Source organism: Myxocyprinus asiaticus, chromosome 3 (assembly GCF_019703515.2).
Source record: "Myxocyprinus asiaticus isolate MX2 ecotype Aquarium Trade chromosome 3, UBuf_Myxa_2, whole genome shotgun sequence".
NCBI classification, from domain to species: Eukaryota; Metazoa; Chordata; class Actinopteri; order Cypriniformes; family Catostomidae; genus Myxocyprinus; species Myxocyprinus asiaticus.
This window is the reverse complement of record NC_059346.1, coordinates 66,857,501-66,869,076: the sequence shown is the minus strand read 5'-3', so window position 1 is coordinate 66,869,076 and position 11,576 is coordinate 66,857,501. Positions and strand designations below refer to the sequence as shown.

The window sequence follows — 11,576 nt, the reverse complement described above, 5'->3', positions numbered from 1 at the left end:
AGTCGGGCTGCCCATTGGCCGAGCGGCCAGCCCCAGATCTCGGCGGTCCGCTCAAACAAATCCAGGAAAGCCTCGGGGTCGTCCGCCGCCCCCATTTTCTGTAATGCTGGCGGGGGTAACGGCGTGGGTGTGTCCGGGGTCGCGGCTGAGGATGCCCCCTGGCTGAGGAGGCTCCGGATCGCCTGCCGGTCCTCGGCTTGAGCATGCATGAGCTCGACAAACCGGCGGTCTTGATCTTGCCGGAGCTCAAGCAGCGTTTGTTGGTGGTTCCGATGTAGGCTGGCGAGGGCTTGGAGGATCTCCGCCAACTGGGAGGACTCTACGGGACGACCTCCATCCATCTTCTACCCAAAACTTCAGTTCCCGGGTTTCGGCACCAGTGTAAAGAGGAGACGAGAAGCAGTTTTCCTGGTTCAGGTTATAGTTTATTTTCTCTCTCTCTGCAGCACAAAGTTAATCATCACTCGCACACCGCTTCACAAAAATAAACTCTCAAGGTTTGTAAAGAAACTCCTAGCTTCTTGCTCGGGTCTGTCGTGCCCAGGCTCTCTCCCCCTCCTATTTGCGGTGTGTCTCTATTTATGCCGCTCTCCCCGTGCTCACTGAAATTAGAGACAGGTGTTATACATAATTTAGCTCAGGTGTAAGCGCCCTTACCGCTTTTTCTCTCTCCAGAGAGATGCTTGACCACGCCCCCGCTGCCACAATGATCTTACAACAATTATCCCTAATGCAGTCATAACGCTTTAGGAAAGAGTGGGGCACAAACTAACACTTTTTGGTTTTCTTACGTTTGTGTAAATGTACTTGGGATTCGATGGATTTTTCTTTTTTCACATTAATTTCACACGTGTCAGTTACACATATGTGGTCTTGTTTCATGAATACAGCGTGTACTCATCTACCTTGAAAAAAAGAAATTGAAACAGGAGAGGGGCACATTGTAACAAGACCATATAACAGCTTAACCCCCCCCCAACAACTGTATCTGATCTAATTAAAAAGCCTAGAAGATAAACTGAATTTACATGTCAATAAAAGCCATTTATTAACTTTACAAGAATTTTGACACTTGACAATAAATATACAACAAAGCCACAGCACTGACCGAAATAATGCATGGATTGATGACAAACACACACACACACACACACACACATACATTAAGGGACTGACTGCATGGAATTGCATATAGTTTTTTGGAATTGGGGCACAGCTGGGATTTAAACCTGGCTTGTCACTTCTGCTGGCTATCTGAGAACTAAAAGACTATGTAAAATGCTAACTAAAAGATTGGAGATTAAAATTATACCAAGTTTGTCTCATTTTAAATAAACAGTAAAAACAGAGATGAAAATCGACTCATGTGAATTTTTACTTTTGCTACTTTAAAATGAACTTTTGGCAATATCTTCCAGTGTTGATATAGCAACAAGTAAACAAATGAAGTTTCTTCTTACCAGCGAGTGGAAACGTTTAATGCACGTGTGTGACAACTAGCCCCGTGCTCGCTCTCCCCTACATGTTTTTTCTCTCTCTCTCTTACACAGGACTGTGACGCGGTTTTGACCATACCGGAGAAAACCCAATCGTTTCAAAATGTAGACAAAGTTTTGTGCAAACCCCAAGTCATAAATATGTCAAACTAAATAGATAAATAACAATTTGGGCTATAGCCTATATTAATATTACCTACCAACATGAAACAAACACCAACGTTAATATTGAGGAACTTTGAAGGACAGTGTCTTCATGATTTCGTGTCCGTTGTAACGGGGCTCATTCATCACCCGGCGGCGGATCCAGGTGGGCTGCTGCACCGTCCAACCGTGTCCTCGTTAAAGCGCCATTATAAGAGGCGCGAAATAATTGCAAATAAAAGTACGTGATGCAGAAAATAAAAAAGGAAATTAAACAGATGCGCGTGTTTTCAGGATCATTGCTTTTGTCCCTTTCATCTGTTCTGCTGAACTGCTGACTTGCAAAAAATATGCAACATAATAAACTAGATTTCAACAACAAAATGTAGAATTTAGAACACCATCATCAACAACCGTAGAAGTATTAATAAATCCTACAAGTTAACTGACTGAAGAATAGTAATTCTGCAAGCTTGATATCGTTTTAATTTCTCTAAATCAGTTTATGAAAGGGAAACACAGGAGGGCACTGGCTTTGTCATGCTTTATTTAATTCAAAATAATTTTGTAGAAATTATTAATTTACATTTGAATAATATAATTGACAGAACAATCAAACTTAATTTCTGAAGCTCAAAACTCATTTAATCACAGAAATAAAATCGTGACAAACTGGAAAAACTGGAAGATATGAATGAAACTAATGAATGCCCCAATAATCACATGTAGAACATAAAAGAATTTCATTTTGTACATATTGCCCCAAACCATTAAACATCTGTAGTGTTTTTGAAATGAATATGAACACTACTTCTGAATGTCACGTTTTATGAAAAACCACTGGATTTGATGGTGAAATACGGTGAACTGAAAAGAGACATTTGAGTTAATGAAAGGCAACACTGTTATATTTGAATATGGGATGTATGAGTGACAACTTGAAATACTCGTAGTTCTGTAGATATCAGTCCATTTACCTTAAATACAAACCTCAATAAAACTACACCTGCCCAACATGATCTTTACTCATTAATCCCGAATGCAGTTTACTTTCTCAAGCAGAAAACCTATGAATTCTGATGCTGTTTAGTAGGCTATTATTAATCCATTGGTACTGCTTATTGGTTTCATTGTGTGGATATAGTTGCCGGTTTTGTAGTATTCAGGTTGTAGGTAGCTACTCTTAAGTTTTGGATATAAAAACTGCACTGAAAAATAAAAATAGATGTTTCACAATCTATGAAAACAGTTCACAACAGAAATGTCTTTGGCTACAGAGAAATATAAATACAGGTAAATTCTCTGCGACTGGTGGTAAATGTGTAAACGGGTAAATTGCCTTCAGCAGGAAATAAATAGTTTTAGAGGCAACAAAAGATGTCGTCCATGAATAGCTTTTAGTTTTTTTCTTCATACCCCTTTTGTCTTTCACTAAATACTCCATTGTAAAAAGCGACAGTTGTTTCTCTGGAACTAGAGATGATCGTATGCGGCAGTGGACGGATGAGCCGCTCGTGACGCTGAACTGTAGTAATATGGAGAACCTGCAGAGGAGGACAGCGATTCCAGACATATATTATTGTATTGTGAGCAATGTAGATTTTTGTTAGATTATTTTGTATTATTTATACGTCTGTCTGTCTAAATTCTAATGAAATCACTGGGTTAAGGGTTAATTGTCGTCTTGTGACTCTGGCCTTATTTGTTTCCACAGAAGGACTCAATAGCCTCAAGGCAAAGTTGCACAAGGTAAATTTACTTCATACTGTGTGTGTGTGTGTGTGTGTGTGTTCTGCCTGACAAAGTACATGTGACTGAAATTTTATGCAATAGTTGAAGGGCACAGTGGTTTCTTTCTTACAGGTCATTAATGCATTTTATCAAATATACAGTGAATACCTTTTACTCCAACACCTTTACCCAGAACTATAAATGTATCTATGTGGGATTTCCCAGATCTACAAAATGGAGAAGACTGAAAATCCACATGAGACTGTACACTGGATATTCGCTGGACTTACCCAAGATAGTGGAGTTGGTGAATCTCCAGGCGTCACTGTACGAGGTGTAGGTCGGGTGGCTGTACGTCTGACTCGTGTATTCTGGACCTAAAAGCAAACACACATTCAGTTACAAACAGAAAACAAGAAGACAACAACAATGTCAACATGTGTTTGAGAAGCTCCAATAAAGAGGCTCAAATATTTGAAAATGAGCCCCTCAGTTTGAGACTCCTGGAACGTCTTCAACTTTGAAGTGACAAGAAATTCAGATTCGTTGTTACGCTTGAAGTTCAAACTCTCTGACATTTTGTCAGTTATGTCCATCAGGAAGGTTGTTTAATGTCATTTTTAAATGTATGTTTGACTGAGATGTGCCGCTCAGTGCGAGTCCGTTTGTGCTTTTGGCAGCTGAAGTTCTAGCACATCATTCACTCGATGGTTAGAACGGCTTGTAAACCATTAATCCAGCGGCTACTCACTGGTGCACACAGTCAGACTCCTCCAGCGTCTCTACATCCCTCACTTTCTCCTTTAACCTTTCATGCTCGTGCCGCCTCCCTCGGCCATTCTTCTTTTTACATTCCAATATCTAATTGGTAATTATGGGAGCAGGATTGAATCCCCCTCCCCCATTCGGTGAGTAATTGTGTATGAATGCTTCCTCTTGGGGAGCCCACCAGAAAAATAATAAATCAGACCCTCTCATTTCGCGCTTCGCAGGGCAGACTTCATAAAAAACCACTCCATCGAGCTCTGCTGCATTTCTCTCTTATTCCTCATGGCTTTTGTTTCTTAATGCATATATTCTACATATACTCTCTCTCTCTCTTTCCATGTAGGTTGTACATTAATTCTGGTGTATTTCTGCTTTGATCTCTCTCTCTTTTCACACTGATAATGCTTGTCCCTTCGCGGGCCCCTGTGCAGTTGCTGTGGCTCTGTGTGGTCGGGTGTCAAGGGCTGCAGCAGGCGTGGGCAGCAGGGCGGAACTCCTGCTCTGTTCTCTCAGACCTCTTCTGCCACTCACCAAAGCCAGAGGGCTACTGATTAACCCACCCGTCCCCCTGTTAATCTCTAAACCGCCCTCACACGTCTCTCACACTCGGTGTGCTTCAGAAACTTACACTGCACAACGTTTATGCTTTTATGAAAATACTGATGTTCATGATTTCTAAAAAACAAAAACAAAAAAACAAAAATGTGAGCGGTGCTTACCATTGCTAAACTCACTGCTATTATGCTAGGGACCTGTAGTGATTTTAACACACTGACATGTGGTTGCTAGGGCAGCAGTTCTCCATTTTTTTTTTTTTGGTCACACCCCTCTTTGAAACTAGGACTCCTCCTTGGTTTTAGTAAAAAAAAAAGAAAAAAGAATAAGAAAACTGATAAAAAAAATTGTTTTATCAAGTCTGTTTCAAAAAAAATAAAATTAAATATGTATAAAAATACAATTTATCAATTAAAATGAATCCAATGATGTTTGCACATGTTCTTTTTTGTTTTGCTGAATAATACATACAAAAATATATAAAATAAAGCATTTTCATCACAAACTTTTTAAAAATTATATCCAAAAATAGAATAAATAAAAATAAAATGTAATCTGTGGAACACAAAGATGAGGGATGAAAGGAAGTTGATTGTGACTGTCAAGCTTCAGAAGCACATAAAAGTAATCCATATCACTCGTGAATTATATTTCAAGACTTCTGAAGCCATACGATTGCGCTGTGTGAAGAACAGACCGAAATGTAAGTGTTAATTCAATGAAATCTTCCCCTTCTCCCATCTGAACCTGGTGTGCATGCAAGAACGGCTTTGTTTACATTGTAAGAACAGCTCAGTGAGCGCACCTGACACCACATAGAGAAGGCGGCGGCAGAGAAGGAAAAACGTTGCACAAATTTTTGGAATTGCAACTGCAGCCAGTTTGAATGAGTGAAAGTGAATGAGATTTGAGGATAAGTGGGTGCACCCAACACTTTAAAAACAAATGTGCTAGGGTGGTCTTGCTAAGTGGTATCTAGTGTGGTTGCACACTCAAGTCTTGATATTCTGGTCTATAAATATGACTCGAGTCCCTCCATACATGCCTGTTTTATGGTCCGCTCATTTAAAAGGTAATGGCAAATCTCTCCATAACAAGCCGCATGATTTGAGGTATTTCACAAATTAATTACTCACACCTTCAGAATCATTTAAAATGAACCAGTAGAGGCTAAAAGCTGATTAAAATGGTGACCTGTTACAGGAACTATATATATATATATATATATATATTCCCTTATACTGTACATTCATATACATTTGACCTAAAATCTTCATGTTGATAAAAACTAATCCATGGACATATTATCAGAGGTTTTCAAACTTTTTGATGCCAAGGACCCACTAATATGATGACCCCGTTTCAGGAACCCCTTCGTGAAACATAAAGGCAGCTATTTATTTTCATTTAAAGACCCATTTTTACAATGTGAGAAAACGATATTTTGTGGGCTTGATATTTTGAAGAAAACTTGTTAGCAAAAGGGTTTATGCCAAATAATGTTGTCCGAGGGGATAAAAATGAGAAATCTTTTAAAATCTAGTTTAAAACATGTCAAGTTTGTAGAAATTGTAATCTTTGTGTCCTGATTTAATGACTTGAAAATGTCATGTGTTGCAGCCATCAAGTAAAAGGTATTAAAATACTTTTCTTGCACCTTGAATATATGAGATATATATATATATATATATATATATATATATATATATATATATATATATATATATATATATATATACACTACCAGTCAAAAGTTTTGAAAGACTTACTCATTCTTTATTATAATTTTTTTTTTCTCCACATTTTAGAATAATAGTAAAGTCATGAAAACTATGGAATAACATAAATGGAACTATGGGAATTATGTTGTGACTAAAAATCCATATAAATCAAAACTGTGTTATATTTGAGCATCTTCAAAGTAGTCACCCTTTGCCTAGAATTTGCAGACATGTACTCTTGACATTTTCTCAACCAACTTCTTGAGGTATCACCCTGGGATGCTTTATTAAACAGTACTGAAGGAGTTTTTTTTTTTTTATTAAATTTTAGTTTTATAATGAAATAAATTAATATGGTGGCACAATTATATTTTTGTCTACAAAACTAATTTCAAACATTTAAGCATATGCCTTCAGATCAAAAGATTTTTAAGATCATAAGAAACATTTCAGGCAAGTGTTTCAAAACTTTTGACCGGTAGTGTTTATATATATTTTACCTTGAAAAATATGTCTGAACATTTATATATGAATATATAAATATATATAAATATAAATATCATGAATTTCTGAGTGAAGAATATCAAAAGGTTTTCTCAGGGTTACACCAAATGGCCTGAACAAAATATGCCTTTTCATAAAAATGTCAGCACATGAATTTGATTTGGTAGAAAATGTTTCAAAAATGTCAAATATCAATTACATTTTAAAACACAGTTGTTTCACTGCTTATTTTAAAGAAAGATTAATTAAAGATTATTCAGCACTACTCATGACAACATTTATTTTTTTAAGATTTTAGCTTTTAATGAGACCATTTGTTTTTTCTGTCTCTGGATGGTTACATCACATGACATTTTTTACTTTAAGCCCCAGAAAAAAATATAAAAATGACTTTGATCTCAGAATTTGAAAACGTTCATCAAGAGGTGTATTCAAGTCATTGTTTTGTGTGAATTTTATCTTTAATGTATTTATGAATAATCTAATAGATTTACACAAAGAAATGGGCATCACGTCACTGAAGCTAAATGAAATAATTGACTTTTATAGTTTCATCTTAGTACTAAAGCTAATTTAATTATTACATTGAAATAAAATACTACTGCATCTAATAAAATATTTACTTTGTATATGTGTATTTTTATAGAATAAAATAATAACGATTAATCTCATGATTTTAGACCAGTGTTTAGAATGAAGAATGAAACATTAATAATGTCAAATTCAGTTACGAGTCCAGTTTGAGAACCACTGATGTAAACAAGCCAATTACAACATGAGAATTTAATATACAATAAGTGAGTGTAATTCTCACCTGCAACCATTCCTGTGATGGTGGACGATGAGAAACCCGTCTGAGCTGCTGAAGGGATGTGTGGAGGGTAACCGGGCAACATTGAGCTCGCCACTTCTCGTCCTGAAACAGTTCGTGAAAACACTCATTGCTTTGTTTGGAAGTACCAAAACAAGAAACCTTTCATTTAACATGGAACAGTCGGAGGTAACTGTGACGACAGATTGATGGTTTGTATGTATTAATACCTGCGATGAGTGACGGACTGCTGAACGGCCCCATAACAGGTGCATGATGGGAAAATGAGCTGAAGCCATGAGATAAATGAGCGGAGCCGCCACAACTGTTACTGATGGATGTGAGCTCCAGGAAAGCTGAATTAGGGATGATGTTGGGGGAGGGACTTGAGCTGTTCTCCTCGGGTGGCATTTCCTGTTTCAGACAGAGTGGGAGGGGCTGTAGGGCTTCTGAGGTGGAGCCATGCGTTGACAGACAGGTGGAAGAATCAATTTATGAGTGTTAATGGATATGAAAATTAATGGGTTGCAGTAATCACGGACTTGATGAGCACATATGCTAAATGATGACACAAATTAAAGAAATAGAAGAAGAATGTAAATGAGAGAGAATGAAAATGGCACACAAACAATCATTATTACCTGTGACCACCGTGTATCCCTGATGTGCTGCCAGGTTTCGACTGATAGTGGAGCCACTTTTACCCTCATCCAAACTGCCATTGATGAGCGAGAGAGGATACGGCGACTGCAGGAGAGTTAGTATTATCAACATCGTTGTCCATTTAATTACTTTAGTTATAAAAATTGCTTTTGGCTTTTGTTTTGTTGATGTCATATAACATCAGTGTGTCACTGCAGTACCTGCTCTGTTTTCCCAGCCGCAGCCGAGCTGAATGCGTCTGCACTGTAGTGTCGCTGGAATCCACAGTCGAGGTGCTGCGTGGGGAAGTGATCCGTTCTCAACTGTTTCCGGGCTCCACCGGCGCTGCTCTGAGAGTCCACGCTGTGCCGACAGCTCTCCTGATCGCCTGACAGACCAACACAGTTTCACACAAGCTCTAATATATTGTAATAAACTCTTTATTTATTGATAATCTCCTCTGCTTAGTTTGTTCTTACAAGAAATGTGTTTTGGGACAGTCAATGCCTTTGGTAAACACACGACTTGGTCCCTTGGCCAAAACACAGGTCTACAATTATCCAATTACCCAGTTTACACAGCAGCACAATTACTCATTTTATAGCGCCAGGTGTATGCAATATCAATGTTGGTGCCCACTTCACATTTTGCTGTCCTATTGGGAGCTGCTCAGTTTGGCGTTGCATACATTCCATTTACACATTCAGATGTGAGAGTGAAGAGTGTAATTTCTGCAAAACTATCGCCACCAAACGGAATTGCAAAAATAAATATTTTTTGAATCACCCCTCGTCTGGCATTGATAAAACAAACTGTTCTCCCGCCCCCAACTCACACCATTGGTTGAGTCAGTGTTTTTGTGTCAGCTGGACAGCTCAAAACAAACAGAGGAATTTTTATAGCGCCACAGAGAACTGTGTTTCCAGATTTTGAGAAAATTAACCTCTGAATGGCTTCCTTGTAATTGTCTCTGCATATTAAACTGGGATAGAAGAAAGTATTTGAACACTGAAAAAGTTACACACTTCAGAATTAAAAGCAATATATCTGTTGCTCCCATTGAGACAAATCAATCAACTAACAGAATGAAGACAAATCAGCACTGACACACACTGCAGCAATGTTTTTCTATCCGTAACCCCACCATTACATGGATTTTAATCTTAAAGATCCAAAATTCAACCACATCATTTCCTGATCTGTAATCTGAACAAGCACGTTAAATAGCAATATGAATGAAATGTATTTCTCTGCTGGTCTAGAGGTGCTGTTGTCATTTAGTGTCGTCTACATCAGCGTTTGACACTACATCTAATAATGTGATTTTCTCACTCACTGTCGTCATGGTTTCTCTTGCTGTCACTGCTGGTCTGTGGGATTCCTAGCAGTCCACTGATGGAGTACGTGGAGCCCAGAGAATCTGACTGAGGAGATTCTGGAGGGGTGACCGCTGAGCTGGGAACTATGAACAATCAAAACACAACAGGAAACATTAACTGGAATACAGTCTGATAAGTAAACATGAGATTGACGTGTGAGATGTATTTTCGTACTCAGTGTTTGTCCAGGACTGACACCTTTACTGTCCAGAGGAAGATTGAATGGCTGCTGAACTTTAGTGCGAATTATCCTTTAAGAGAAGAAAAATAGTGTATGTTTATGTATGAGTTAAAGGAAATGGCACAAATAAAGTGAATCTTTGTTCTGTCATTGGTGAGGTCCAATTTCATTACCTGTTAATGGAACTGACGCTGGGCACTGTGTCTCCGTCACAAATGCCCTCTGCCAGCAATCTGTCTCTGATCTCCCACGCAAACATTGTCGGGTTCTGACGCTTGTACTCGGCGATCTTCTCCACCACTTGAGGAGTCGCGACTTTCGGCTTTGAGCCACCGATGACTCCTGGTTTAATGCTGCCTGTCTCATAGTACCTAAATAAGAGACATCAGTACAAGACAGAATGTCAGAAATGACACAAGACATTATGCCTCATCACATTATATAAAAATTGAATAAAAAGATCTACGATTAAGCAGTGGGGCACAAGAAATTATATTGGGAATATAGTCACTGCTTGTTACATCATACAAATTTGGACACATTTTCATCAAAACATTTTATTAATAAAATTCATGAAAATCTCTGACATGTTAGCTGCAGTTAATAGTTGTTCTCTTTGTGTACTGTTCAGTGATATACACAGGTCTCATGTCAGAACTGTTACTGGATTGTGTATTTTATTCCTGATATAGTACATCACCCAGACGTCTATTTGATGTGTGTGTTTACATCTGGAAGACTTATTTTTTACGTCTATAAGACGTTTCCTCTCGGATGTCAATACGACATTCATCACATGTCTTTGAGACGTTTATGATTTAGAATGTTTGTAAATCTGAAATTTTTAAGATGTTTAGAAAATGTTACTTAGATTGTGATGCTTTCCAGATGAAAAGATCTAAAACAGACATCTCAGAGATGTATGTGTGCTATTTGGGTTAACACGACTGGAACACTGCATTGACCAATCAGCTTCTTGGACTTAAGCTATTTGTTTATAAATGTGTTTAGAATATGAAATCACACATTCAGTTGGGAGCGTTCTGCTATTTCTCAGTCTGTTAAAGTGTGTGTGGTCTGTTTACCTGCCCAGGATCTTGCTGACGCAGCCGTGACTGACCCTCAGCTGGCGGGAGATGTCGCAGGGTCTCACGCCCTGGTGTGCCATGTCCACAATCCTCTGGCGGATGACCTCTGGGAGTGGTCGGCCATTCACAAACATGCCACCTAGTTGATTAAGACCCCCATGAGCTGGGGGAGAGAGGACGTGAACACACGTGAACATCACACACTCCACCACAGCCATATAAACGCAGGTGAGATTACATCTGACTCATTAGAAAGAGAGTAATGTCCAGGATTCTGTTTCAGTACACCTCTATAAAAGTTCCTGATTAAACTTATAAACTCAAAAGAGCCCATAATAAAACATTTTCCAGACTTTTGTTTACAAATACAATTTCATATCAGCTGCAAAACATAATTCCTAGTGATTATTCCACCAAAACCATGAAGGTATTTGGCATTTTTTCCCAGTGGCATTTCTGCCTCCCTCGAACAGAATATACAGTTGTTTTGGGTCTGGTTAGTGTGTTTTGTTTCTGTTCTGGTTGGATCTATTATACAGAAGAGGCTTGAGATGTT

At 38.4% G+C, this 11,576-nt stretch overlaps 1 protein-coding gene across 2 annotated transcripts; it reads right to left on the bottom strand.

Moving 5' to 3' along the window:
• Positions 1–2,170: 2,170 nt before the first annotated feature.
• On the bottom strand, positions 2,171–11,157 carry LOC127422817 (paired box protein Pax-8-like). Of its 2 annotated transcripts, XM_051666601.1 has the most exons (9): positions 11,018–11,157; positions 10,106–10,303; positions 9,926–10,002; positions 9,709–9,834; positions 8,594–8,760; positions 8,372–8,477; positions 7,734–7,835; positions 3,662–3,748; positions 2,171–3,184 (listed from the first exon to the last, which is right to left on the bottom strand). In XM_051666601.1, the coding sequence occupies exons 1-9, from the start codon at positions 11,152–11,154 to the stop codon at positions 3,114–3,116; spliced, it is 1,071 nt and encodes a 356-aa protein (XP_051522561.1). In that variant the 5' UTR covers positions 11,155–11,157; the 3' UTR covers positions 2,171–3,113. The 2 variants fall into 2 exon arrangements, with proteins under 2 accessions (XP_051522561.1, XP_051522569.1); XM_051666609.1 differs by lacking the exons at positions 2,171–3,184; positions 3,662–3,748; positions 7,734–7,835 and adding an exon at positions 7,985–8,144.
• Between the last annotated feature and the right edge of the window lie 419 nt (positions 11,158–11,576).

Coding starts and splice junctions, on each gene's coding strand:
- LOC127422817 (XM_051666601.1), bottom strand. CDS start 11,154: ATGTTTGTGAATGGCCGACCACTCCCAGAGGTCATCCGCCAGAGGATT. Junction 10,003..10,105: donor AGCGTCAGTTCCATTAACAG/GTAATGAAATTG, acceptor CTTCTCTTAAAG/GATAATTCGCACTAAAGTTC. Junction 8,761..9,708: donor CAAGAGAAACCATGACGACA/GTGAGTGAGAAA, acceptor TTGGTCTGTCAG/GCGATCAGGAGAGCTGTCGG.